General features: G+C 41.1%; 1 protein-coding gene across 1 annotated transcript; it reads right to left on the bottom strand.

Annotated features, from left to right (window-relative positions):
• Positions 1-1,200: 1,200 nt before the first annotated feature.
• SELENOO (selenoprotein O) lies at positions 1,201-25,332 on the bottom strand. The gene is made up of 9 exons (XM_048836860.2): positions 24,757-25,332; positions 21,599-21,802; positions 20,477-20,657; positions 13,599-13,729; positions 12,877-13,157; positions 12,521-12,671; positions 8,238-8,423; positions 5,418-5,574; positions 1,201-4,689 (listed from the first exon to the last, which is right to left on the bottom strand). Exons 1-9 carry the CDS (start codon positions 25,329-25,331, stop codon positions 4,492-4,494), a joined length of 2,064 nt encoding a protein of 687 aa, XP_048692817.2. The 5' UTR covers position 25,332; the 3' UTR covers positions 1,201-4,491.
• Positions 25,333-26,960: the final 1,628 nt, after the last annotated feature.

Genomic DNA, 26,960 nt, shown 5'->3' on the forward strand with positions numbered 1-26,960 from the left:
TAAGATATGAACACTTTTTAAACTGTACACAAGTAAACATGAATTAATGGCAAAACAGGCAGCTGTAAATTTACAAGCTTATGAATAGAGATTGGTGGTTACATCTTATTCAATCATGAGAGCAACACACCACTGGCTTTATGCTACTGGAAGAATTCAGAGACTTGCCCTGTCTTACATTTCTCATTTGAAAGCTCTGCAAGCTGCTACAAGGTTATATCTACTCAGGAGTAGCTCAGATAGGTGCCAAAGTGCTTTTGAAAATCCCAACAGGCACCTAAATAGCTTTTAAAAATCCAGCACTGAACTTAATCTCCTGGGTCCAAGTCCTGCCTTAATATAAAGCCCCGTATCCAAAGTCAAGCACTGAGAGACTCCAATAGTCTCAAATAAATTCTTAATAGAAATATTTGTTTTTATGCTACAGGTGGTCATGGCACTTCAATTTATCTTAACATTCTTCCTGAATGCCTTCACCTGTTGGAAGAATTTAGTCCAAAGGGGAAAATGATTTGTGATAGACTGACACAGATTCACATGAACGTACCACATCACCTTGGTCTAAAAATTTTCTTCTTTTGGTCTGAATCTGGTCTAACAGAAGTGAGAGTTGACCTGATTTAGAAAGAATCTGAATCAATTGAAGGCAGATCACTGTTTTTTCAAACTTTAGTCAACAGGGCTTTTGCAACACTCCTCACAGTGCTAGCAGCTCTTTCCCCTTCCCTTTCTGGGGTGATATTTACATGGTATTGACTCACTCTGTTAAACAAAACAAGCTTGGTTGCATGGTCTGTTTTCAGTGCCCTCAAATTCACATATGGAGTGTTAATCGCGGTTGGCAGTCGTTTCACTCACAAAGCCAGCAACTGAGAGAGAACTCACTTGTACAAAGATGAATTCTTTCTAAAAGCAAGGTAAGTTGTACCTGCTAGTATTTCTCAGATCCGCATGTCTACGACAGCCACTCTGTCCTTTGACTACATCATACCACCATTGGTCTGATACATGTACAAGTAGACATGTTTGGATTTATTATTTTTTCAAAGAAAGCCAACACAAAAGCACCTCTTAAGACATACTTTTAATATGTGGCATTCTGTCAATGTCAGTCTGAATAGTAGTTTATGAAGCCTTATGTATTAATGTGTTATGTAATAAACTCTTTGGTATTCTTCTTCCACAGGTAGAGAAACAGTGTGATTGTTTAAACTGCTTTATTTCCAAGCTTGTCAGCATTTGAGGAAGATGTTAGAGTAGGACAGAGCAATCCTAATGAACAATAAAGTTTTTTCTATGTGACTATTATACTGGGAGAGGTGTTGCCATGGTACATTTGAATGTCCCTAAAATCAGTTTCCAATATGCAGTAGACCCCCTGCTTGATTTTTCTGACTGACAGATGTATTATTTGAAAAGCTCAAAACCAGTTTGTGACAGAACTTGGGTATCCTCCTAATTTCTGAGCAAAGAAAGGCACAAGATTTCAATTTTACTTTTTGGTTCCATACTTTGATTAGTTTTTGCTGATAAGGCAAAAGCTGATCAATCCAGGGAGGCTGGTTACTCTTAACAATACTAAGATGAAGCCTTGTACAGTAATTGATAAAGCACACTTTAAAAGTTTTTGCACTCCTAGTGGAAGCAGCATGGCTAACCCTTAAAATAATAAAGCACAAAGGTACCACTTGAACACATTCTATTTTATGTAACAGTGTGACTGACACTAGGAACATACTATCCAAGTGAGTAAATATTTTGACTGTTTTGGATCTGCTGGCAACTTCCTTCAACCAGTAGCAGCTCCCTGGAGAGACTGCAATATTGTTTTCTTTTAATGTGAATTTAGATCACATTGGTTGTCATTTTAAAATTGATCTTTGATGCATATTGCCTTAAGTTGTGGTTTCCCCATATGACATTGAGAAGTACACAGCACCATGTACTATACAAGAGTGGGTTGCTGAGAAACACTTAAGGGATGATAGTGACAAAGGGTTTGGAAGATTAATCTTTTTTGGTCAGTATCGCAGAAAAAAAAAAAGTGAAACTGGAATACTGGCCCAGGATAACTATTTAGAAACAAGTTTGCTTTACAGGGTTTGGGCTGTCAAAATCCATAACTAATACTCTTAGAAATTGTGAGTAAGATTCACAAAGTTACTCTTCCATTATTTTTGCAGAGTCCAAAAGAAATAATGAGATTTCATTCATTGTATAAGCTTCCTGCCTGAAGCAGTCTCAGTACAGGTCATAAGCCTACCCAAAAGAATTATAAACAAAGCAGAAGTTTCCAGCGTTCTATTTACTGGTATGTGATGTGATCCATGGGGGTATGTCTACACTGCAATAAAAAACCCACAGCACCAAGTCTCAGAGCCCAAGACAGCAGACTCAGGCTCACAGGGCTAAAAACTGCAGTCTAGATGGTTGGGCTCAGGCTGGAGCCCAGAGTCTGAGACCCTAAGCCTGAGACAGCTGACCCAGACAGCTGCAGCTGTGCATCTCTGACTGCAGTGTAGATGTACCCATTATAGTCAGAGAAAGAGCTCAGCATTATTTCAATGCCCAAATCGGGAGAACTCCAAAACAGTCTGAGCTGGCTAAACCACAGAGAAAGCTTAAGGCACATAAGCTACTGCTAAGGTTTTGTTTGAGTACCCAAATTATCCCCACTGCTGATACTACAGCCATCTCTTTTTCCCACAGCACACTTATCTTTATTCAATTTCTTTTCCTTTGTCCCTGATGATAATCATGCAAACCAAGTTTAAAAACAAAGAACTTAAATCCAACCTCCACTTAAAAATATAAAATGCTATAATTTAAAAAAATAATAATGCTTTAAACTACTGCCCTCTGGACTAAAAAACTGAATTAAGGTGACTGAAGTGGCTTAGCTCTGGAATACATTTTTCCAGTGAGAGACACATAAGAATGGCCATACTGGGTCAGACCAAAGGTTCATCTAGCCCAGTATCCTGTCTTCCAACAGTGGTCAGTGCCAGGTACTTCCAAGGAAATGAACAGAACAGGGTAATTAAGTGATCCATCCCCTGTCATCCATTCCCAGCTTCTGACAGAGGCTAGGGCCACCATCCTGGCTAATAGCCATTGAGGGACCTATCCTCCATGAATTTATCTAGTTTGTTTTTTTTGGAACCCTGTTATAGTCTTCGCCTTCACAACATCCTCTGGCAAGTTCCACAGTGTGCAGTGTGTGAAGATGAACTTCCTTTTGTTTGTTTTATATGACCAATCAGGATCTATTTCCGACTCCCTAAGTACTATTTTAAATTAACAAGGAACAGTTTCACACTGCAGATATAATGAAATATACAACATTCAGAGCTCTCCCTTTCACCTCAAACATATCATCAGTATCCATCAAAATACAGAAGCAAAACTGCATAAAGTCAACAAGAGGGGAAGTAGGAGTATCATTTATATATTCTCAGACATTGCCACCCCAGATTTTAGCAAATAATATTAAAATGGCAGCTTTCAGAGTAACATTTCCATAGATTGATGATGATGGATGGATAGATTAAAGACTAAGTTATACAAGAAGAAAGTACGAATACAAAAGTTGCATTGAATAATCCTGAACAAGTACACATCTGCCAGTTTAATGTAGAAGGAACTGCGTCAACAGCATAATCAATCAGATAATGAACGCTTATATTAAGTACTGGGTAGCTTATAGGGAACAAGCTAAGTTGGCAAAGTGATCTTGTTTAGATCAACTGACTTACAAGTTGCAGTCCAAGATTTTAATAAATATTTGTACATGTATATTTCACACAAACATATTAAAGCTGAATATATTTTTCTGCTAGGACTTCCAAGTGCAAATATGTATAATCCCCCTAGGTTCTGATTTCTATACTATATATTATAAAAGAATTATACTCCATTGCTTCCCCCCCACATCAGCCTGCAAAAATTCTCTTAAAAAAAACCTGATGTTAATATGAAGGTTCACAAGAAATGAACTACTCAGTTAAAGGAATCATAGCTTCAGAGAAGCAATGATAGGCCTATTCCTCCATTAAAGAGGATCAAACATCCCTGCAGAGTAAAAGCATTAACCACATTTTGGGACTAAGTACTATTAATTCATCATCAGTCAAAAATAGATCAGATTTCCGATTTGTTATTTTTGACTTCACACAAATAGTTACATTTGGATGTTCAAAGATCACTGTATGCCTACACCTAAGACATCACTAATTACAATGTGGTGAGGAGGAAAGAAAGTTGTTCAGCTCCCCAAACATTAATCTAACAACGTACATGGACTGTTTGTCATTGGTCCATTAAACCTATGAACAATTCTTATTTTGATTCAATCATGGATGCTGAAGTGTGGTTGCAGGTACATCCAAATGAACTGTTTCAGTGACTTAACAGCACTTTGATTTTGCCTTGTTTGATTCTCCACTACTGAAGAAGCATCTCCAGTTTACAGTGAAAAATAAAACAAAGTGGTTACGAAGATCACGTAACACAGAGTTCTGAAGCCCAGAGTGGAGGTTTACTGCTATATGGAAGTCTGCTGCTGGCCACTGGAGCACAAGTAGCAGCTGCTGCTGCAAGTGTTTCCTCCTCTTCTTGATCTTCCTGCACCGCAGCGAGACCTTCTGTCTCTTCAAATGGATTTTCCAAGCATTTCAAAACTTCTCTTACCTAGGGGGAAAGCCGCAACGTGTTGCAGTGAGAAATTAAAAAGTAAAAACTGAACCTTCGATGGGTTCAAAGCAATCTGAAAAACTGTATTTAATGGATAAGCAGACTATGAAGAGCCACAAATGAAAAGATGAAAAAACGTGATACGCTGATATAATCTAAACTGAAAATAGAGATCTGCAATTATTTTATCGTCTACTGTAGCCTGCATGGAACACGGTATGAGTAACAGCAATTGGGAGGCTTATAGTATTCAAAGTAAAGTACCTGAACACCTTTACATTAGCATCAATACTATACATATATTAATTGTATCTGCACACTGTAGTATTTAAACATAACGTTGAGCTAAATATGATCAAATGTTGTATTTTAAAACACCATTTGGCAAATAGGGTTTTAAGTACACACTAACCCTCAGCACTCTTGTGAGTTAAGTATCATTTTATAGATGAAAAAAAAAAAAAAAGAGGCTTGCCCAGTTGTGCAGCCAATCAGTGCAGAGCAGGGGTTGAAAAAAAGTCAGGAGTTCCTAGCTCTCTGCCTCATGCTGTATTCACCAGACAACCTGTAGCTCAAAAAAAAAAAAAAAATTGGCCCATCATATTCTATTTTTGTCTTTTAATCTTGTTGCACATTATGCAACATGTAATCTGGACTGTAAAATTCCTTGGAGGATTTTCTGAAGTGTCCTGCATACACAGCCATGTTGAATAGTAATACTGTACCTCTGTGAAGTCTCCATTCTCAGCTGCTTCAATGGCATTCTGAGCAATGTAATTTCTCAAGATATATTTTGGATTGTTTGAATTCATAATCTTCACACGTTCAGCATTCCAGACATCAGCATTACTAATACTCTCTCTCTCTTTTTCTAATCGGACTCTGAAAATAAGCAAGAAGGAACAAATTAAGAATTTTGTTTGGTTCAAGATTCTGTTTTTAAAATTTGGACCCATTTTCTTGAATTTGCAAGTGTAAATGGGAATTTCAAGATGAGAACATGGCCTATGATCCTCCTTGTTGGTCTGGAAAGCTCAGCCATTTTAAAATTTCAGCTACAAAAACTACCTCCCACTTCAGTTAAGAACCAGTTTCACAGTCCATTAGAGGCAGCAAACTGAAGTACAGCATGCACTAAGTGGCAAGCATACACACTTCCCTTGAAGACTTCACATTTTTGAAAATATCATTACTTATTTGAACAGGTAAAACATGTTGCATAAGTCATCATATGAAAGTTCCTGCACTTTCGGGAATCAACTCTGAAGCTTTTCTATGCACTTTATTGTATATTTAAGTTTCTTGCATGCTTACACTGGCAGAGAGATGGGATACAGTCAAGAATCAGATCTATGACTGGTACTTATTCCTGCTAGAATTCTCAGATGTAGTGAAGAGGGTCAGTCACAGGAAGCCAGCTGTGCCTGCCATCTCAAATTAAAGCAGGACTTCGCCTGCCCTAACTTACACTGCTGGTGTAATAGGCTGCTACACTATACCAACCCCACCAGTTCTGGCCCAGCAGAGATTATTCCTACCTACACAGAAGGATTTCTCTGTCAGGAATCTTGAGCTATCTTAAAGCCTTGTGGCACTTCTATGAAGCACCAAGTGACCTTAGTGGTCAAGAGAATGTGGGCCCCATTGTTTTGCTTTACCTTACGCTCCCCACCTGCTCTTCTAAATTCAAATACAATACTCAATGCTCTTGGCAGTAAGAGCATTGAGTATTTTCAGTTGCTTTATCTATTATTGTGTGGATTCTTCCCTCAGGCCAAGAACTATTAGCTGGGTGAACTACCCTAAAGGTTGGACAGCTCTGGTGTAAGTCATGTTTTGGTAATATATTTACTAAGGACCCAAACTAATACAATCAAGTTTAGGTATACGTGTTAGAATTAAAGTCAAAATACCTGTTTGCATCCAAATGTCTTATTGTATGTGCACCAATGCACCAAACTGGGATTTAATACTAATTAATTTATGAAATTTCCATGGAAAAATATTGAGCATGTGGGGGTTTTATTCTAACTTTTGTAGCTTATTCAGATGTCGGCGATGCCAAAAAAATAGAATCTGTTCTATGTTGTAAAGCTTTGGAGATGGGGCCATGCGGTCTTCTATTTGTAGAGGGCTATGTACTGTTGCTCAGTATAGCAGAACTTCAAAGTTATGAACACCAGAGTTATGGACTGACTGGTCAACCGGACACCATGTGGAACTGGAATTAAGTAATCAGGCAGCAGCGGAGACAAAACCCCAAACCAACCAACCAAAAAACCCCAGCCAATACTGTACTGTGTCTATATTGCATCTTAAAGGTAGGCACATCTGGGCTACCTGTCCCCACCTCCACTCGCCACACGGGGGGCAGCCACTTACAGACAGGAGGTGAAGATGCTGAAGTTTACAGACACAGCTGTTAAGTCCCTGAGCAGGAGCAGCACTGGGGTCTGCACTGCTTTCCTGTAAACCACGGGTGCAGGTTCCCCCTCTACCCCTGTAGTCAGGAGGTGGACAAGCTTACAAGCTCAGTCCTAGCCTGGGAAAGAAGTTTCCTGAGCTCCTGATAGAACCCGACCTGGAGAGCGAGCTGCTGAAACTGGAGCCCAATCTCCTCCTTGCATGCTGCGCTCTGGAGAAGCGGCTCAGTTTTAAAGGGCCACAGCCTCCACTAGAGGCAGCTGGATCTGGCAGAGCCCAGCTTACAGATAAAAGATACTGCGGGGGGCGAAAGGGGAGGGGGGAAGAGGAAGGAGCTGGAGGGTTCAGAGCAGCTGCAGTTCTTCACATGCCCTGAAGGAAGGCGGCAGTGTGCAGGAAACTCCACACAAGCCTGGGACCCAGCATCAGGCTGTTTTCCCCTTTGGAGCCCTGAGCTCCCAGGGTTAGGAGGTGTGGGTGTCTGGGCTGGGGGGAGGGGAGGCATGGAGGGGGCATAGCTGAGGTCTGGGCTGAGGGGGCCGCAAAGCTGGGCTCTGGCAGACAGCGGGTACATGTGAGAGTGTCTCGGCAGGGGGCTCTGTAGCTGGGCTCTGGGAGATAGGGGGTGCAGATGTCTAGCTGGGGGCACCCCACGGCTAGGCTCTGGGGGGTAAGGGAGCAGGTTTCTGATCCCCTGCTGGACTCAGAGGGGGAAGGGCAGAAAAACAGGGATTTACTTAACTCCCTACTCCTGGGGGAATTTTGTGTGTCTGTATTGTTACAGTCAATCACTGACAAGTATTTTGAAATAAATTACCAAAATAATTGAAACTGGCCTGATTATATCATGTTATTTTGACAAAATATGCAGAATTTTAAAATATTGTGTGCAGAATTTTTAATTTTTGATGCAGAATTTCCCCAGGAGTAGGAGGTGAAGACGCTGAAGTTTTCAGGAAAAGCTATGAGTCCCCGCTCCGAGCAGTCCGCCCTGAGGAGCAGCCCAGAACCTCTTGTGCAGAGTTATGAAAAACCTCCATTCCCAAAGTGTCCATAACTGAAGTTTTAACGTAGATATGAGACAGCACAAATGTATTGCCGGCAATATTTAATAATCTCACCTGTACTTCTGCAGCCATTCTTTCCAGTGTCTTTTATTTCTACTCAATAAGTCAGCTGCTGTTAATTGCTGCAGTTTAGAAAACTGTTCTATGCGTTCTAATTCTTTAGTTATATTAGCTTTTGTTCCAATTAATGCAAACAGTTGAGGATTAGACTGAGCCAACATTAGCATCATGGAAAGTTGTCTGCAGGGAAGAGGAAAGTTGTATCAGACTTTAAACTCACAGTAACAGGTAAGAACTGACTTTTTGTATCCAGACTAGTTTAGCAAGCAAGTAAAGTAACCTTGTTTTTTGTCAGCAAAGCTAACTACCCTGTATCCCATAATAAAAGACTAATTTATTATGCAAAAGAACATTAATTTTACTGTTATTTCCCTCCTCCCATTTGTTTAATCCACTTCTCTTGTTGTGTCAAACCTAGATTGTAAGGCTGAGAATTCACAGCCACCTAGGGGATTTAGATGCACAATTGCCCCCTGAAATTAATGAGCTGTGTGCCTAAATGCCCTAGAAAGCTTTGAAAATTGCAGCCTCGTGTTTGTAAAGTGCCAAGCATAATGGGATTTCACTTTTACTTGGGGGCCCTAGGTACTACTGTAATACAAACACCATAGTATCATAGAAAAGGAAGCAAAAACACTTTAGAAGAGTGGGGAATGAACGCAATGGTACCGCTTTATAATCAAGCGGTACAAAGTAATATAACCATAGACTTGTTATATTTTATCCTATTTTGCCAGAAAGGATTGTGGACAAAAAACATACCTAATTTATGTAATTCAAACTAATTTATTGGATAATCACAGTTAACTCACACTATTAACTCAAAAAAATTAATGGTGATTAATCGCACTGAATACCAATTGAAATTTATTAAATATTTGTGGATGTTTTTCTACATTTTCAAATATATTGATTTCTATTACAACACAGAATACAAAGTGTATACAGCTTACTTTATATTTTTATTACAAATATTTGCATTGTAAAAATGATAAAGAAATAGTATTTTTCAATTCACCTCCATACAGTACTCCGTACTGTAGTGCAATCTCTATCGTGAAAGCACAATTTATAAATGTAGATGATTTGTTACATAACTGCACTCAGAAACAAAACAATGTAAAACTTTAGAGCCTATAAGTCCACTTAGGCCTACTTTTTGTTCAGCCAATCGCTAAGAGAAACAAGTTTGTTTACATTTTACAGGGAATACTGCTGCCTGCTTCTTATTTACAATGTCACCTGAAAGTGAGAACAGGCGTTCGCATGGAACTTTTGTAGCAGCGTTGCAAGGTATTTATGTGCCAGATACGCTAAACATTCGTATGCCCCTTCATACTTCAGCCAACATTCCTGAGGACATGCTTTCATGCTGTTGATGCTCGTTAAAAAGAAATGCGTTAGTTAAATTTGTGACCGAACTCCTTGGAGGAGAACTGTATGTCCCCTGCTGTTTTACCCATGCTCTGACATATATTTCATGTTATAGCAGTCTTGGGAGGATGACCCAGCACATATTGTTCATTTTAAGAACACTTTCACTGCAGATTTGACAAAATGCAAAGAAGGTATCGATGTGAGATTTCTGAAGATACCTACAGTCCTTGACCCAAGGTTTAAGAAACTGAACTGCTTTCTGAAATCTGAGGACGACGAGGTGTGGACCATGCTTTCAGATGTCTTAAAAGAGCAACATTCAGGGCAGGTCTACACTACAGCTGGAATCGATGCTCTGAGATCGAGCCACTGGCAGTCGATTTAGCAGGTACAGTGAAGACCCTCCAAATCGACAGCAGATCGCTCTCCAGTTGACCCCTATACTCTACCCCTGACGATAAGAGTAAAGGTGTAGACCCACAGTGTCTCAACCTAAGGTACTTCAACTCCAGTTACGTTATTCACGTAGATGGAGTTGCGTAGCGTAGGTCGACTTACCGTGGTAGTGTAGACATAGCCTGAGATGCAGAAACTATAGAACTCGAACCACCAAAAAAGAAAATCAACCTTCTGCTAGTGGCATCTAACGCAGATGACGAAAATTAACATGCGGCAGTTTGCTCTCGTTATCGAGCAGAACCCATCAGCATGGACACATGTCTTCTGGAATGGTGGAAGCATGAAAGGACATACGAATCTTTAGCGCATCTGGCACAAATATCTTGAGATGTTGGCTACAATAGTACCACACAAACACCTGTTCTCACTTTCAGGGGGACACTGTAAACAAGAAGCAGGCAGCATTCTCTCTCCTGCAAATTGCAATCAAATGCCTTTGTCTCAGCGATTGGCTGAGTAGACTTGTGGGCACTAAAGTCTTACTTTGTTGTATTTTTGAATGTAGTTATTTTTTGTACATAATTTTATACTTGTAAGTTCAACTTTCAAGGTAAAGAGATTGCACTGCAGTACTGTATTAGTATTTTTCAATTCACCTCTTATTTTTATAGTGCAAATAAAAAAATATAAATATAGATTCAACACTGTACACTTTGTATTCTGCATTGCAACTGAAATCAATATATTTAAAAATGTAGAAAACATCAAAAAATATTTAAATTGTATTATTTAATTGCGATTAATTATTTTTATCACTTGACAGCACTAAAATGACTAATATACTCTGCTAAAGAGATATGTTAATGGTTTTAACAGGACTAATTTATTAAAGGACAGGAGTTACTATGGTTAATAGAGCCAAGTTATTTTGGTGTGGTTTTTATTAGGTTTCTAAAAGCTGTATACCGTTGGATTGTGTTAGTGGGAGCTGTCCAACAGTTTTATCACTTATTCAGCTGTCTTCTCCTCCTTCTTCCAGTTTAAGTAAACATTTGTTTTTGGAATACTGTATTTTTGTCATGCCACACCAATGCAAGTGGAAGTCTCAGAATAATTTTCTAAACTTTTCATTAATGCATACATAGAAAGTAATTAAAGGACAGGAAAAAAAACAACCTATCAGCACCTACTAGCTAAAGGACAACTCATCACTAAAGATAATTAAATATAATATCTAGCAGTTTTGATTATTCAGTCTACATAAATTACCCTCCCATTTGATCTACATATGCCTAATGCAACTATCACTGGAGTGCTGTGGTATAACAGTTGTTGCACTTAGTGTAATACAGTACTGCATTAAAAAGCTTTGCTTTCATACCACTCCGATTTATTCATTACATCTCCTGCTCCTCTGTACAAAGTCTAACTATAGTAACCCAAAAGGACTGATTTGTGTATAATCAGATTTAATTCTTATTACAAGATTTATGTTTAGGCTCCAGATTTGGTTTACCTTGAAATCATAATCTAGTAATACCAACTGGCTTCTTAAGTATTGATTTCTTCCTTTTTCAATTTACCACATCATTGCTGGAACTCAACTGCCTATCTATTCAAAAGGTGATAACCAACAGTATCTCAGCGTGATATCAGAAATGTGTGAACATTCCTACTGCTCAGAGTAGAAATTAGACACTTTTATTCACACTGACAATTCTGAGAAAAAGGTATATGTAATTATGTTGGCTTCTGCAACACTAGGCACACAAAACGTCTGCCAAACAAACAATTAATAGATCCTAGAAAAATATATAAAATCTATTCATATTAGAAACAATGAAGAACACTAAGGGTCAGTTTCACTAGAATGCTCTAATTTCCACTGTTTCCAAGATGCAAAGCAGATGTAATCCTGATGTAACTGGCCACATGAGTCAAGTTTACAGCTGCTCTGCATTGCTGAGTGGTGCAGAACAGCTAGAGTGTACCAGTAAATCTGGCCCCAAAGATGGAAACTGGATGGCTCTGGGGATTTGTAACAGTATACAGAGCATCTAATACACATTTTAAATTATATTTAGCACAGTAATTGAAATATAATGCTACCACTCAGCTTGTTGGCAGTACATGTGAAATGGGTTTTGGTGATTAAAATCCAGTTTAGTGAAGTGTGTCCTTACCACAAAACTACCGAATTTGACACACTTATTAGCTTATGCCACAGAGAAGCCAAATATGGAGGACAAAAAAAAACCAAAACAACCCCCAAACAACTAGTCTGTCAGGCCATGGTTAAAATGTCCTGGCATGGCAACACAGGAAAACTCGCACTGCTGTTGATCTTATATTCCTGGTCTGTGGACAGTCTGAGACTGTCACTCTGGCACCTTAAAGATCACTAAACTGATTTAAACATTAAAAAGCATACAAAAAACAGCTATATATAGATAGTATGCCTGAAAACAGTTCAAAATTGTCCTTGTTTACTTCAGTTGTACCTTGGATCCATCTGAGGCCTGAAAGCAACTTTTAATTCTTCCATTGAAGCACACTGCATGGCAATCTTTTCAAGGAAATCTTCCAATTTTAGAGGATCCAAATCGCCCGAGAAAGAGCTCAGCAAACGGAAAGTATTTGTAAAGTCTCCACCTGAACACAAAATTTTATTCTTCAGACATAAGACAGTCTAATTTAACTTCAACTTAAAGTTTATAGTCTAATTTGTTTCTACCTGATACATCCACATTTTTGAAATAAGGTTAATTTGTTGTCAGTGGAATATGACTCTCTGATTAGTTATTTTTCTAACATGGTAAACAAGACAACCAAGTTATGTCCTGTTTTCATCACTAACCTGTGAGATGCATAGTTTCCAGAAGTTCAGACACCAATTTATCATCATCTTCTAATTCCAAATGAATGAGACCTAGCTTCTTCCTCATCTTCTGCAAATAATGCCTCTCAAATTCTGCATCGTACTCCTCTTCAAGAATGAGTTCACTGATCTCCAAGGGCAGTTCTGGGACTAAAGCTTCAGCCAGCTTCCCTAGATTCCACTTGCAGATCTCTGGCTGTTTGTTATAAGCATAGCGGCCTCCATTATCTGAACCATTGCAAATGTGTTCTGGGTCATATCTACAGACAAAGAAGAAATGGTTAGCAGTCTTCTTCTAGTTAACAGAGTGACTACTGAGTTAGATCCTTTAGGAGACTAAAAAGTGCAAGAAGGAAGAGTGCTTTTAGTTCTGACATTCCTCCAAAACTATTAATCTAAGCACGTGCTTGTATTGCCCTTCCTTAGGATAAACCCAAGACCTTTCAAATACAGAAAAGAACCATGCTAGAAAATGAACAGGTTATACATATACGGTTGTGACAGCTACAGAAGGTTAGAAATGGTTATGTCACGGAATACAAACAATTAGGGCTAACTTAACTGGACTCGCCACAAATAGGGCGTAATAAATCCACTTAGGAGGATGTTGAAAAGGAATGAAAGCAATCAGGAAAAGCATGAGGATTATTTTGCACAGTAAACACACAGTTGTACATTTCAGGTAATTAAACTATACTGACCTGTCCATAAACCCAAAAGGGCCATAGTCAATTGTAAGTCCTACTATGCTCATATTATCTGTATTCAGCACACCATGGCAAAACCCAACACATTGCCATTCAGCAACCATCCTTGCTGTCCGCTTTGTTACCTAAGAAACAAACACTTCAACTTTGATTATGACTTAGACATGTCTATATATTTCAAGGGATCTATCATTTTAACCTAAACAGTGTTATTTTACAAGGTATGACTGCATTACACTGTAGGGCTTGAAATTCAGGGGGAAAAAAACAAACGCTACTTCCACTGAAGTATGGCCTCCTGCTCCACTAACATAGTTAATTCCCAAAAGCAAACAGCGATTTAGCCCAAGTCCCAGCAGTAGCAACATTTTAGCAGCATCTCCCCCAAACTAAAGGTCTGCTCTGACTGAAATAAAATTCATATGGACTTCAATGGGAGCAGGATCTGGCCCTCAGGATGTATATATAAAAAGTTTCATTAGCCTAAATGCTGTGTGTCTGTTTCCTTTGTTCATTATGACCCTATTTTCCACTCCCACTTTTTTCCTCATGCCATTTTCTTTCCTACTACATCTATCTTAACTGACAAGCCAGCTCATACAACTTGGCCCTATGAGTCACAGTGGCTCCCTTACCGTAGCCTGCCACTGAATTTGTTAATGGTGGGTTGGAAGAAGTGGTAACCAGAGAACAAAAAAAAAAAGACAGATGCAAGAGGCTAGGAGCGAAAGAACAAAGGAAGTGACTATTAGCACACTATGAAACTAAGGGCACCTGTCCAAGAATGATAAAAAAGGCTTCTAACAGAAGGTCAGAACCACTAGACCAGTGGTGCTTAACCTGAGGTGCATGCACCCCCTTGGTGTGTGAGATGCCCTTTCTGTGGGTGCGAAGGTTTTTAGAAGGTTTTTTTAGAAGGTAAATCATTGAAAACACAAATTAAGCACAGGCATGTAAGTACAACTACTTTGTTTCATCAAACCTATGCGTTTATTAACATTATACAGTTAACAATTACTGTAATATACAAACAAAAAATATATCTAAGTTTAAAGAACTGACCTACTTCAATGATTTTTGATATGGGGTGCAAGACCATATTTTGAGAACCAAAGGGGTGCAGGCTGCAGTAAAGGTTAAGAACCACTGCACTAGACTAAGGATGATCTAGATTGAATAAACCTTCACTATTCCAGTCTTTGCAACAAATATCTCCTGTTGCCCACTTCTAATTCCAGAACAAGAGCTGTAGGATTTCCCCATAAGAAGTGTAAGTTGGTGGGGCGGGGGGACGGGACTTACAAAGATTTAGAAAAATGAAGACGTGTTAAACAAGGATCATCAGTGTTAGACTTTGTGGTAGGGGAATATCACATTCCTTAACTATGCTAAAGAAACAGAAGATGCAAAGTTAAGTAAAAAAAAAAAAAAAAAAGTCAGGAAATGCCAAAATTGAATTTTCGTGTACAAGCTGAACTCTTCCTCATTGTATCCATGCATTACAACAGTTTTTAAGTTACTTTTCCATAGTATTGTTTCCGCAGTGAGCAGGTTAGATGAGGTATAGCACATAGAGAAAGGCATGCAATATTTTTAAACAATTTATCAATTTCTTCATTTCTGTGCTATCTGCCAACCAATATTAAGTCTGTTCTACGAAAACAGTTATTTTAACTTTTAAAATAAATCTAATTAGTAAATCTATTACTGATCTGCTACCATTACAAAAATCACTGACACAAACTATGATTTTCAAATCCTCAAAACCTGGTCAAATCAAAACCTATTTGCACCAGAACACTGACTTCTCCTCTGAAACAGCTATCAACTTGTCAAATTTCAAACTTCCAATCCTTCCTTCTAGAGCTGTTTACGGTAGAAAAAGTGTTTATATAAAAAAGAGGAAAAGCCAGCTTCACACAACTCTCATTCTCAAAAATGGCAGAACTGTCTTTGCTTAAACTTTCATCAAAATCAACCAACCGGGACAGGCTGGAAAATTTCAGCCCCGAGGAACAAAGTTCCAGAAAGTTAGAGAATCAGAAAGAAGGGTTTAGAACACCAACATTTTGGAAACTAACTTTATGCATTCCCCTCACCACCATTTTCCAGCTTCCACGCTGGCATGCATTATAGTGCTTTCAAGCACAACACTTTATATGGTTTCCACACTGCTCAGAAGGGCGGTAGAAAGCCATAGGACACAAGTTACTCCAAGCAGCTACATATGCACAGAACTGATTAGAAATATGCTATAAACAAGTGCAAGTGGCCACACTCTGTACTATGGCTCTATGCCAGAGAGATGAGATACCACCACAGAGTAAATTAATCATAAAAGATGAGATCCAAGCTATTGAAAACAAAAGCTCACAGAATGATAAAGACATGTGAACTGCACGGTGCCACTGCATAAAATGATTTGTTATTCTAGCAATTGTTTGTTTTTTTTCAAACTGCCAATGAAAAGCTTGTAATGCAATTAAAACATGGATCATTCCCAAAGAAGTGTGCGCTGATTAGAATGAGGTTGTCTGTGTTCTAGCTTCAATTACCACTTCTCTCCATCACCAATTTCTAAACTTACTGATTTTTACAAGTAAGTTTTACAAAAAGAAGAGCTTGGGAAATTATATGTTACCGAAGCCCACCACTTTACAATGCCTGTTTACATTTTACCCTTGTTAAAAATGACATCTAAAACTACTGTAACAAAGATTCAAAAAAAAAAAAAAAATCTGTTCTCTTTACATAAAGTGGTATCAAATGCACTCACTTTTGCTCTCTCTCTGGTTTAGTTTCCTTCACAGCGGAAAAGAGGCGAAGGCATTTTATATATTAAAATGGTTTACCTTGAAATCATAATCTAGTAATATCAACTGGCTTCTTAAGTATTGATTTCTTCCTTTTTCAATTTACCACATCATTGCTGGAACTCAACTGCCTATCTATTCAAAAGGTGATAACCAACAGTATCTCAGCGTGATATCAGAAATGTGTGAACATTCCTACTGCTCAGAGTAGAAGCATTTTAAAAGCATTTTATATATTATAGGCAGGCCACAAAGTGCTGCCTATTAAGGTTGTCCAACACTTCCATTATAAGACCCTACTTTCAGTTGCTTATAACTAACTGTCTGGTCTGAAATTTTAAATGTCAGGTGTCTGTCTCAGGCTGAATTTTTGTGGAAACTATCAGTCATTTCCAAGGAGAAAAATATGTTGTTTTGCCCTTGTTAAAAAATACCGGGGACCTTTTCTTTGAAAAGTTCTCACACCCCCGTGCTTTCGAGCAGAGACATGAAATTTGGAAGAGGGCGGCATATGTATTAAATGTGCCTTTTGCAATCCCTGTGAAAACATGCTCAAGTTTGGCCAAGTAATAAGCTTATGAAAAATGACAGCTGACACTTTGAACAGGTTACCAAGGGAGATTGCGGAATCCTCATCATTTGAGGTTTTTAAGAACAGATCAGACAAACTTCTATTAGGGAGGGCTTAGGTATACTTAATTCTGCCTCAGTGTTGGAGGATGGTCTGCTCACCTTTTGAGGTCCCTTCCAGCCCTACATTTCTATAATTCTGTACTCAGTAGCAATTTAGATTTTAGCAGCTGAAACCTCCAAAGATGGTCTAAACTGAGCAAGCCCTGAGGCTGGAGCAGGACTTTCCCTGCAATTGCAACTCGGGACTGTTGTGTGCCCGGCTGGGTCCTGCCACTTGAGCTGAGAGAGCAGGAAGGCTGTCTCTCCTGCACTCTCAATGACTCTGCCGCTGGGCCCAGGCAGCGCAGAGGAGGAAGCTGACTGATTTGAATATAGAGTGTACAAGAGATGAACCTGGGGGAGAACATGGAGTAGTTTGGAACAAGGAGGTTGGGGGGGAGTGGGATGAAACTGTCAGGAAGATGGGGAGAGCGAAATAGGGACATAGGGTATATGTGAGGCAGGAGAATGGGTCTAGGAGCCAGGTGAGAAAGCATGTGTGGGAAACTAGGAGCCAGCAGGTGGGAGCGTGAAACAGACTGGATGAAGAGCAAGGTGATGGAAACAGGGACTGGCTAGGCAAGTTCACTGGCATGGGTGATGGGAGCCTGGAGGAGTGATTTACTAAATTAGATGGGACAAGAAGCTTAAGAAGTGGAATTTGGGATGAGGAGTCTGGGATGGGAAATGGCTAGGACTGGGACAGTGACAGGTTGGAGGGAATGGAATGGGGTGAAGTTTGGGTGGAATGGACAGAGAGTCTGTGCTGACTTGAACACAATACCCAAGATTCCTAAGCCTCTGTGTCCCTAGGCTGTCACCACATATCTGTGAAACCCACTGGCAAAGTGCCCTCTCTACTGCTGGTCCACAGAAATGACGACAACCTATTACTATCATATACCCTATTAGCTCAAGCCACAGAGGTCTGTTGGGGATCAAGCAGTTGCAACCCTGCTGATGATATAGGTGTCTATAATGGAATTTGTGTTTTCACTTCGCTTTTTTAAAAACCCAGAAAACAAAACACAAAAAATAAGTTAAAAGAAGATTAAGATTGCAAAGTCACACACACAGAATTCAGGAAATGCTAGAATTAAAGTTGCCTATGCAATCCGAATTTGGCACCTTTGTGCAGATGCATTATAAATTCAGTCTTTAATTACACAATCCCATACTATTTCCCCCCCCCCCCACAGGACCCCTGCCTCATTCAGGACACAGGATGGACGTACTCTAGGGATGAACCAGGATTGTGTAGCAAAGGAAACTCTTGCGGGAACCTTACTTCATTTGTGCAGAAGTAAGAAGATGTGGTGAACGAGGAAGGGGACTACAGGGAGAGAAAGGACAGTCATGGGCAAGGGCTGCCCTGGAGAACTGGATTTATAAATGTCTATGCTAGAGTCCCTAGCATCATATAGGAAAGTCACTTAAATGAAACTTTTCATAGGGGTCACTAACTGTTCCTCGGTGCTAAGCATTCACAACTGCAACTGAAGTCAGTGGGAGTTGTGCTATAGAATACTAAGTACTCTGGAAAATCAGCTCATAGGCATCTTAAACTGGGTACCCAAAAGGAGGGAACTTTTAACTTTAGTTCCTATGCCTCAGTCTCCCATCTGTAAATTGGGGATAATTATACTCCCCCACTTAATAGGTGTGTTGTGAATATAAATTAATGTTTGTGAAGCGTTCAGATACAATGATTAATGCCATAGAAAAACCCATGAGGAAATTAATAATTCTGTCTTCAAAGCAAGGTGTGAATAGTGTGCAGCTAATAAGGCCTGAGGCCACACATTAATTGAAAAAAAAAATGAGGAGAAAAAAATACTGAATAGCAGTCGCCAAGAGAGCACCATCCATCCTGTGCACTGAATGAGACAGGGGTCCTTCGAGGAAAAATAGTATGCAATCGCATAACTGAAGATTATCGTAATGCATGTGCACAAAGGGGCCGAATTAAGCTTGGAAAGGCAACCCGAATTCTGGCATTTCATAACTTGAGAACCTGACTTGCAACCTTAATGTTTTAATGGTTTTTGAGTGCAGTATTATATATAAAATGACAGACCATAATAATTGGCAGGTGGGCCAGAGGTAGATCTACTACCTCAAACTAGTTTTAAACTTTTTCCACTGACTAGATTTAAAGTAAAACTGTCTAAGGCTTGAGACAGGACAAGAATCAATGATTAATTCAGGAGGGGGAAAAAAATCAATTTGAGGGATCTTGCCAGAACACAGTGCTGTTTGTAGAATTTACATAAATTATTCTAAAATAGCATTTTTATTGTTCATTTTAAGCTTCCTAAAGTAGCTGCTGGCTATTTCCTGCTAACCTTGCCAGCTTGAACAAAGCCTTCTGAAATACTGTACCAGGTATCAAGTAGCTGAAATGGTTTGTTTTACTGTATTGGCAAATTCCTCCTCTTTCACATATACCTCCTTATGTTGCATCATGTGGCTGCGCTAAGACTTTTCATTCTTCCTTTAAGAAAAATCAGAAAAGCCCAGAAGGCAGGTCGTATGGCCGCTTTCCAGCTTCCCGATTTAGGTATTGTATTTAAATTGAGTGTACTGGACAGAGCCCCAGAAAGCACATAATATTTGAATATACAATTAATGAAACAGAAACAGAAGCATTTCATCTTCCCTAACCCCTTATTTTGCTCATTGAAAAAAGACACTTATTTCCACCACCTTACAAACAACTAAGGAAATTGTGTGAAAAGTGGTGTTAACACAATATCAATGTTTCGATGTATAAGTACACAACTGTCAGGAAATGTGAAGTTATAGTTCCCACAACAACTTTAGCTCAGAAACATTACATATTTCTATTAAGGCATAAATTTAGCATATTATATACACACACACCAATGCTACATATCTGCCAACAGCTCAAGTAATGGTTATTGAGGAAACCATAATTGAATGTTCTGGCTTCTGAGCATTTAAATTGTGAACCTTTAATTTACATTCTTCTCAGTCAACATCCTTTTTTCCCCCCATCTTTCACATTACAAAATGAGAACAGACCCTTTTTACATTCTAAATCATTACCTCATCATCAGCCAATCAGGTTCCAGAACTCCCCAACATTCTGATATACTCAATTTATTATGCATAGTCTTGTACAGCTCTTCAAAAGCTAGGGGAATCTTGACTTGCTGGTGAGGAGGTAACTAGTCTCTTAAGTACATTTCAATATACAGTTCTACCAGGAGTGTTTTTTCCAAAAGCAACAAAAAAAGTTAAGATAACCAAAAGGGAAAAAAAACCCAAAAAACAAAAAGTTAACTCACCCCCTATTCCTCACACGAAGTTCTTGTACCTTACTTCTACATATACTATGAAAGGAAAGAATTATCAGTCTCATACCTCTCTGAAGAAAGCAGCATTCCTCTGAACACTGTTGTCAGAGTAAGCCTGCTGGATTTCTGGATAGAAAGTGCTGATCACATAATTAAGCATCTGTATTCGAATATCATTTCGGTTAACACTGGGACCTTTGCGTCCTGTGTGTTCATCTGTAGGTTTAAAAATCTCAAAAGATCCAAACCTGTTTTAAGATAAGACACTTCTTATTCATTTATATTACAGCAATAAGAAAATTACCACTTAGAAATATTACTGTAGTACCATCTCCTTAATTTAGGCCCCAGTCCTGCAAATGACAGAGATAATCAAAATAACAGAGCCCCTCTGAAGCACCACACAGCAAAGGTGTGCATCCACGTGCTGCCACGTGAAGGATCAGGGGCCCTAGAGAGCATTAACAGCTAATTCTTAAGAGCTTCCTAAAAATATTCAATGGAAGACAATGATTATATGGTGAACTTATTTTAAAAAGTAACAGCAAACCAAAATAAAATACTGCCTATACAAATGAAAGACATCTTGCAAAAAAATTGGAAAAAAGATTTTCCAAGCTTTATATATTTCCTATTCCTCAGCCTTTCATTAGGAATTTGTGACTTTGCAACGGACCAGAGATCTTCCATAGAGTCCTAATATGGTTTCAAGCAGGAACTACCTTCCATTTCTAATATGTAGTCTCACATTTATCACGATCTAGATTTTGACAATTTTATTCCTTATCCTAAAACCCTTCATTAAATGGCTTTTAAAACAGTCCTCTCCCACATAATAGTCACCCACCAGCATCAGGAGTATCATAAAGGCGGCTTCTCTTTGCCAGGACTTGAAAATAATTTTTTTTTAAATTTATGAAGCTTAAAAAAATTCCACTTTCCATAACACCCCACCGTGATTTTCTGTTTTACTCCCTACTAATTAATGTTTACCTGGCAGTGTGCAAAGATGCCAGTGCATCCCATCTACTGGATGGAAAACACAGAGTTCCACCAGTCTAGCACTGAAGAGCTAAAACCCCAGAATGAGAATCATATATAGATGGCCTTGTTAGAGAAATAGTGTATTTCCAACAGGATGATGGTTTTGTTTTAACAAGAAAAAAATTGAAAACAGGCTTCTCTTTACCTTATAAAGGTGGAAGCTATTCTCAGGACAATTGTGCATCTTTCATTTTTTGGATTTCCATCATAGAGTATGTCCCGAACAACTTTTGAATCGGATGTTACACACGTTCCAGCCCTTGTTGTAGGTATACCTAGATGAAACATGGCCTCACTACACAGGAATTCTCTTATACTCGACCGCAGGACCTTTCGACCATCAGCTTGTCTATAAGAAAAACAGTAATACGACTTAGCTCTTGTGTAACACTTCTCATTTCTACATCTCAAAACACTTCACAAAAGCAGAGTATCATGACCCTCATTTTCTAGGTGGAGAAATGAAGGCCCAAAAGGCAAGTGACTTGTCCAAAGTTGCCCACCATCTCCTCTTAGTTTCAATTTACAATGTGTAATGCTATCTCCTTATTGGAAACATTTATTTTTGTTATTAATACCAACATTCATAGTAGAACAGTAGAAATAAAGTTAACATATCCTCCTTTCCAATCACCTCTTTTGTTGTTTGTACAGGTTCTATACACTCCTTAAGCTTATCCCAGTATTTAAATTCTGTAGAATACATTGTTAATGGAACACAAGAGCCAGCAGAAGTGTTCCCATCATTTTTTAAATTTTAATAAAGAGCTTTTCAAACAAGTAGAAATTCGTCTGCAGACCAGACATTACAGAACTTCACCTAGTATTGTAACTGCCTATAAAAAAAAAAGTGAAACTGGCTTCATTATTTTTTATTATCCAAACTCCAAAAAACCACAATCTATGAACAAGTGAAATAAGTTGACTGAATTTTTAAAAGTCACTTAATCTAAGGTTTTATTAGTAATGTCTACTACCAAAGTTGACAGTGTCTCTTTAAAGAAACGATTACGACTTTGGAATTAGCTGCAAAAGTAACTTCTTTCCCCATTCCCCCTTTAAAAATGGAGATTAAACATTCACAGGATTTAGTTATCTCACACCACCAACAAACAATCCAGTTTGAATATTAGCTACCACTGAACATAAGTTACCGCAGTAGTTTTCAAACTGGCCCGTGGCCCAGATATCTACAGCTTCTGAAGCTATTAGAAGAGCATACAAACTGATTCCTTCTGCTAGCTGTAGCCTACTCTAGGACTTCAGTTTTAAGTTTGTTTTTTTTTGAACCAGCTGAACTTTAAAAAAACCCTTTATCCTTCATGACTGCTTCAGATCTTTCTTTGTCAGATGTCTTTAATGCAGTGGTTCTCAGCCCATAGTCCACTTGCAGCCAGATCAGCACACAGCTGCAGCCCCATGTGACACCCTCAGGGCCATACACACAGTATATACCGTATATATTGTTTGGTCACAGCCCACATAACACAGAGAGCTACATATATGGCCCACAACGGTAAATAGGTTGAGAATCACTGCTTCAATGTATACATTTAAATATAATCAATTTTTTTGACCATCACCAAAATTAAAAAGATAGGAAACAAACAGAAACAGGACCAAACTGCACAATAATCGGAAAGTATAGAATAATAGGAGCTAAAAATCAGTTACTCAGTCTGTGCAGGTACTCCACTATAGCAACTTTTGACTTGTTTACCTATTGTTTCCCCGCTATTTCTATGACTAAAGCTCCATAATAACGCAAACAATATGCTGGCAGCTACCAGTATTTTATCTACCAGGAGAAGATCCTGGCTGAGCTTAGTTAAACAATACAACAGAAGGAAAAAAAAGGGTGGCTGCTACACACTAGCATTCCCACCACTATTATCAAATCTCTAGCAATAACAAAGGTGGAAAATTTGAGGGAAAATGCCTACTGGGGAAGGAAAGAAACAACAAATGCAAAGTGCAGGAAATGTAATTAGTTTCATCCCTCACACTAAAATATCTTTATTTTTCATCTCACCTCCTTTGTACCACTCAACATTATCTTTTTTAACCAAACATTATGATTGCTGTAGGGATGATGAAAAATCAGGGTTAAGAGTAGAGCCCTACCAAATTTATGGTCCATATTGGTCAATTTCACAGTCACCGGAGTCTAAAAATGATAAATTTAATTTAAATCTGAAATGTCATGGTGCTGTAAGCGGGGGGGGGAACCAATACCATTCCACCCTTACTTCTGCACTGCTGCCAGAGGGGTGCTACCTTCAGAGCTGGGTGCCTGGCCAACAGCTGTTGCTGCTCTCCAACCACCTAGCTCTGAAGGCAGTGCAGAAGTAAGGGCAGCAATACCACGACCCCCCTGCAAATACTTTTGGGGTCAGGACCCCCAATTTGAGAAACACTGGTCTCACCCATGAAATATGTATAGTATGAAGTAAAAGTACGCAGAAGACCAGATTTTACAGGGGAGAAGAGAGAGAACATGAGCAGGGCTGTCCCTAGCTATTCTGGGGCCCTACACAGCCCCCCTGCAGGGTGTGTGTGAGTGAGGCCCCAGGCCTCTGCGGGGAGGGGTGGAGGTGAAGGGGCAGGACTGGCTTGGGGGTCAGAGGGGAACCACCCCTCAGCACTCACTGGCAGCACAGCAGGGGCAGGGTCGCTGCACTTCCCACAGCCACTGGTGAGTGCAGGTCCGCCCCCGCTGCAGTCCTCAGGGGAGTAGAGGTTGGGCTGGGGCGGAGCGGGGAGGGGGGCATGGGGAAGAGATGGGGCAGGGGCTGGAGCAGCACACAGCTGTGCAGGGCACCAAGAAACGTGGTGCCCCAAATTTCCTGGTGCCCTACGCAGCTGCGTACTTTGCGTATGGGTAGGGACGGCCCTGAACGTGAGTGCCCCATCTACACTAGCACACATCCCCAGCTGCCACCACACCTGTCCCGGGCATTGGCGAGGCATTTCCCGCGGTGGCAAGCAAAGGCTCCTGGGCTGGGGACACTGTTGCGTGGCAGGATGGGCTGCCAAAGGGTGAAGTGACTCAGCCTGGGAATGGCAAAGGCTTAAAGCCCCTACGCCGAGCTCCCCAGCTGCAGCAGCAGCCCCTGGCAGCATCTCACAGGCGGGACTGGGGTGCCCCGGGGGCACCAGAGCAGTGGGCCAGGCGGGGAACCCACAAGCTCTAGGGATACAACCTGCGACTGACCCCGCAAAAGGGTGCGGCGCCCCCGCCAGCCCCTGCCCGGCAGAGGGGCAGGACGCACCCGCCCCCGGCGCCCGCCCGCGAATGGTTACCGGGAGAAGGGGGTGAGCCCGGCCCCCTTGAGCTGGATCTCCCAGCGCTCGCCCCGCGGGCTCAGCACCTCGCCCAGGTACATGGCCGCGCCGTCGCCCAGCTGCCCGGCGAAGCTGCCGAACTGGTGCCCGCAGTAGCAGTGCGCGGCGGGCTCCGCCCCGGGTAGCAACCGGTTCCCGCTGAAGTACAGCGCGGCCTCGGCCTCCAGCTCCTCCAGCGCCCCGGCCGCGGGGGGCTCCAGGCCCAGCAGCGCCAGGGCGGGCAGCGACATGGCCACCAGCCGCGGGCTCTGCACCGGGCTGGGCCGCACCCGCGAGAAGCAGGCGCCGGGCACCTGCCGCGGCACGTTCTCCTCGGACGGGTCCAGCGGCAACGAGCGCAGCGCCCGGTTATCGAAGCGCAGCGCCCCGAGGCAGCTCGCAGCCACCGCCGCGCCGGGGCCCGGGCTCCCCGGCCGGGCAGCGAGGGGCGGGGGCTCCTGCATGGCGCCGCTGCAGCAGCCGGGAGGGCGCAGGCCGCGCGGGACCGGGCTGGGCAGCAAGAAGCAGCGGCCGCTCCGCAGCACCGCGGCCATTCACCCACCAGGGCGAGCGGCGCAGCGACCCCGCCCCTACCGCGGGGACAAGATTGTGACGTCACGCCCAGCGCCTTATCACAGGGCGCGCTTTCTCCGAGGCCCGCCCCGCCATCCTATCCCAGGGCGAACCGCCCCGAAGGCCGCGGCCGCCGCCCCTCCGGCCGCTCCATGCCCGGGGCGGTGCCTAGCCCCCCAGCCACAGGGCGAGGTCGTATCGAGGCCCCGCCCCGTGGCTGTCTCGTGGTCCAGTGCGAGCTCTGGAGCCGCGCTGCTGTCATAGGGCGGGACAGATCGATCCGGGCCTGGCCCCGCCGCCACCCCACCCCTGTCTCTGCCGGGCCGAGCCTACGCCGGAGGCCGCGCGCGAGAGAGCAGAACCGGTCCGACACTCCAGCCCGAGGCAGACCAGCGGCCCTGGGAACGTATAACCCCTCGCCGCCTGCGCCCCGGGAGCCGGCCCGGCGCTGCTTTACTGCAGGGTAGACTTGCCCGCTGAGAGCATGAGCCCGGGAACAATCCTGCACTGGCAGAGACGTGGACTGGGTGCTGGAGTCTCTTCCAGCTCTCGCTGTCCATATTTAAAGAAGTGCACCGCTTTTCGGGTGGAATACACCGTACAGTGCCCTTCTAAGCGAGCTGCAGTGAATTAAAAGAAACGCATTAATTACAAAGTTATTACACAGCAATGATTCACCTTTTGATTATATTCTGCAGAAGGCAAAACCCCAATTGTAAATAAAGTGTCAGTCTCTACCAAAGACTTTTAAGAATATGTTTGTAAATGGCTACAATTAAATGGAAGGCCCAGAAGATGGTTTAAGATTGAGGGGAGTTTGTGTTCATAGACGTATTTCTCCAACACAGCCATTTATATTTTGTTACATGGTTGAAACGGTGATATAAAACAAGCCCCTATAAGGAATTCAAATTAATGCGCTTGTTTATAATTGGAGGGATTAATCTATCTTCTCGCATAACAAGTTCCCAACCAGAGATCCGCAGAGGTCTTCCAGGTGGTGTACATCAACTTGTCAAGATAGTTGCAAGTTTTACAGTAGGCTACATAAAAACATTAGCAAAACAGTACAAACTAAAAGTTCATACAATGACTTATTTATATTGCTTTATATACTATACACTGAAATATAAATAAAATATTTATATTCTGTTTTATTTTATAATTATATGGTAAAAAGTAGAACAATTTTTCAGTAATACGGTGGCTGACACTTTTGTCTTTTTATGTCTGATTTTGTAAGCAAGTACCTTTTAAGTGAGATGAAACTTAAGCATACAAAAGACAACTCAGACTCCTGAAAAGGGTACAGTAGTCTGGAAAGGTTGAGAGCCACACACAATTGTTGCCAACTCTCATGATTTTGTCATGAGCCTCATGATAATTATTGTTTTCCTTAAAGCCCAATCTCTGGGAGTCAAGTGGATATGTGATGATTTTCAGCCTTCATTCTTAAAGAAAAGGCAAAGTTCTGGCTCTTGTGACTGTGGAGAAAGCTTTAAAATGTATCCTAAAGGCTCAAAAAGCAGAAGGCAAATAAAAATAACATTTCTGTTATTTTTACATTCTCTCATTATTTGAAAGCTAATTTCATAATTTTTGAACGTTTG

Source organism: Caretta caretta, chromosome 1 (genome assembly GCF_965140235.1).
Source record: "Caretta caretta isolate rCarCar2 chromosome 1, rCarCar1.hap1, whole genome shotgun sequence".
Taxonomy (NCBI): domain Eukaryota; kingdom Metazoa; phylum Chordata; order Testudines; family Cheloniidae; genus Caretta; species Caretta caretta.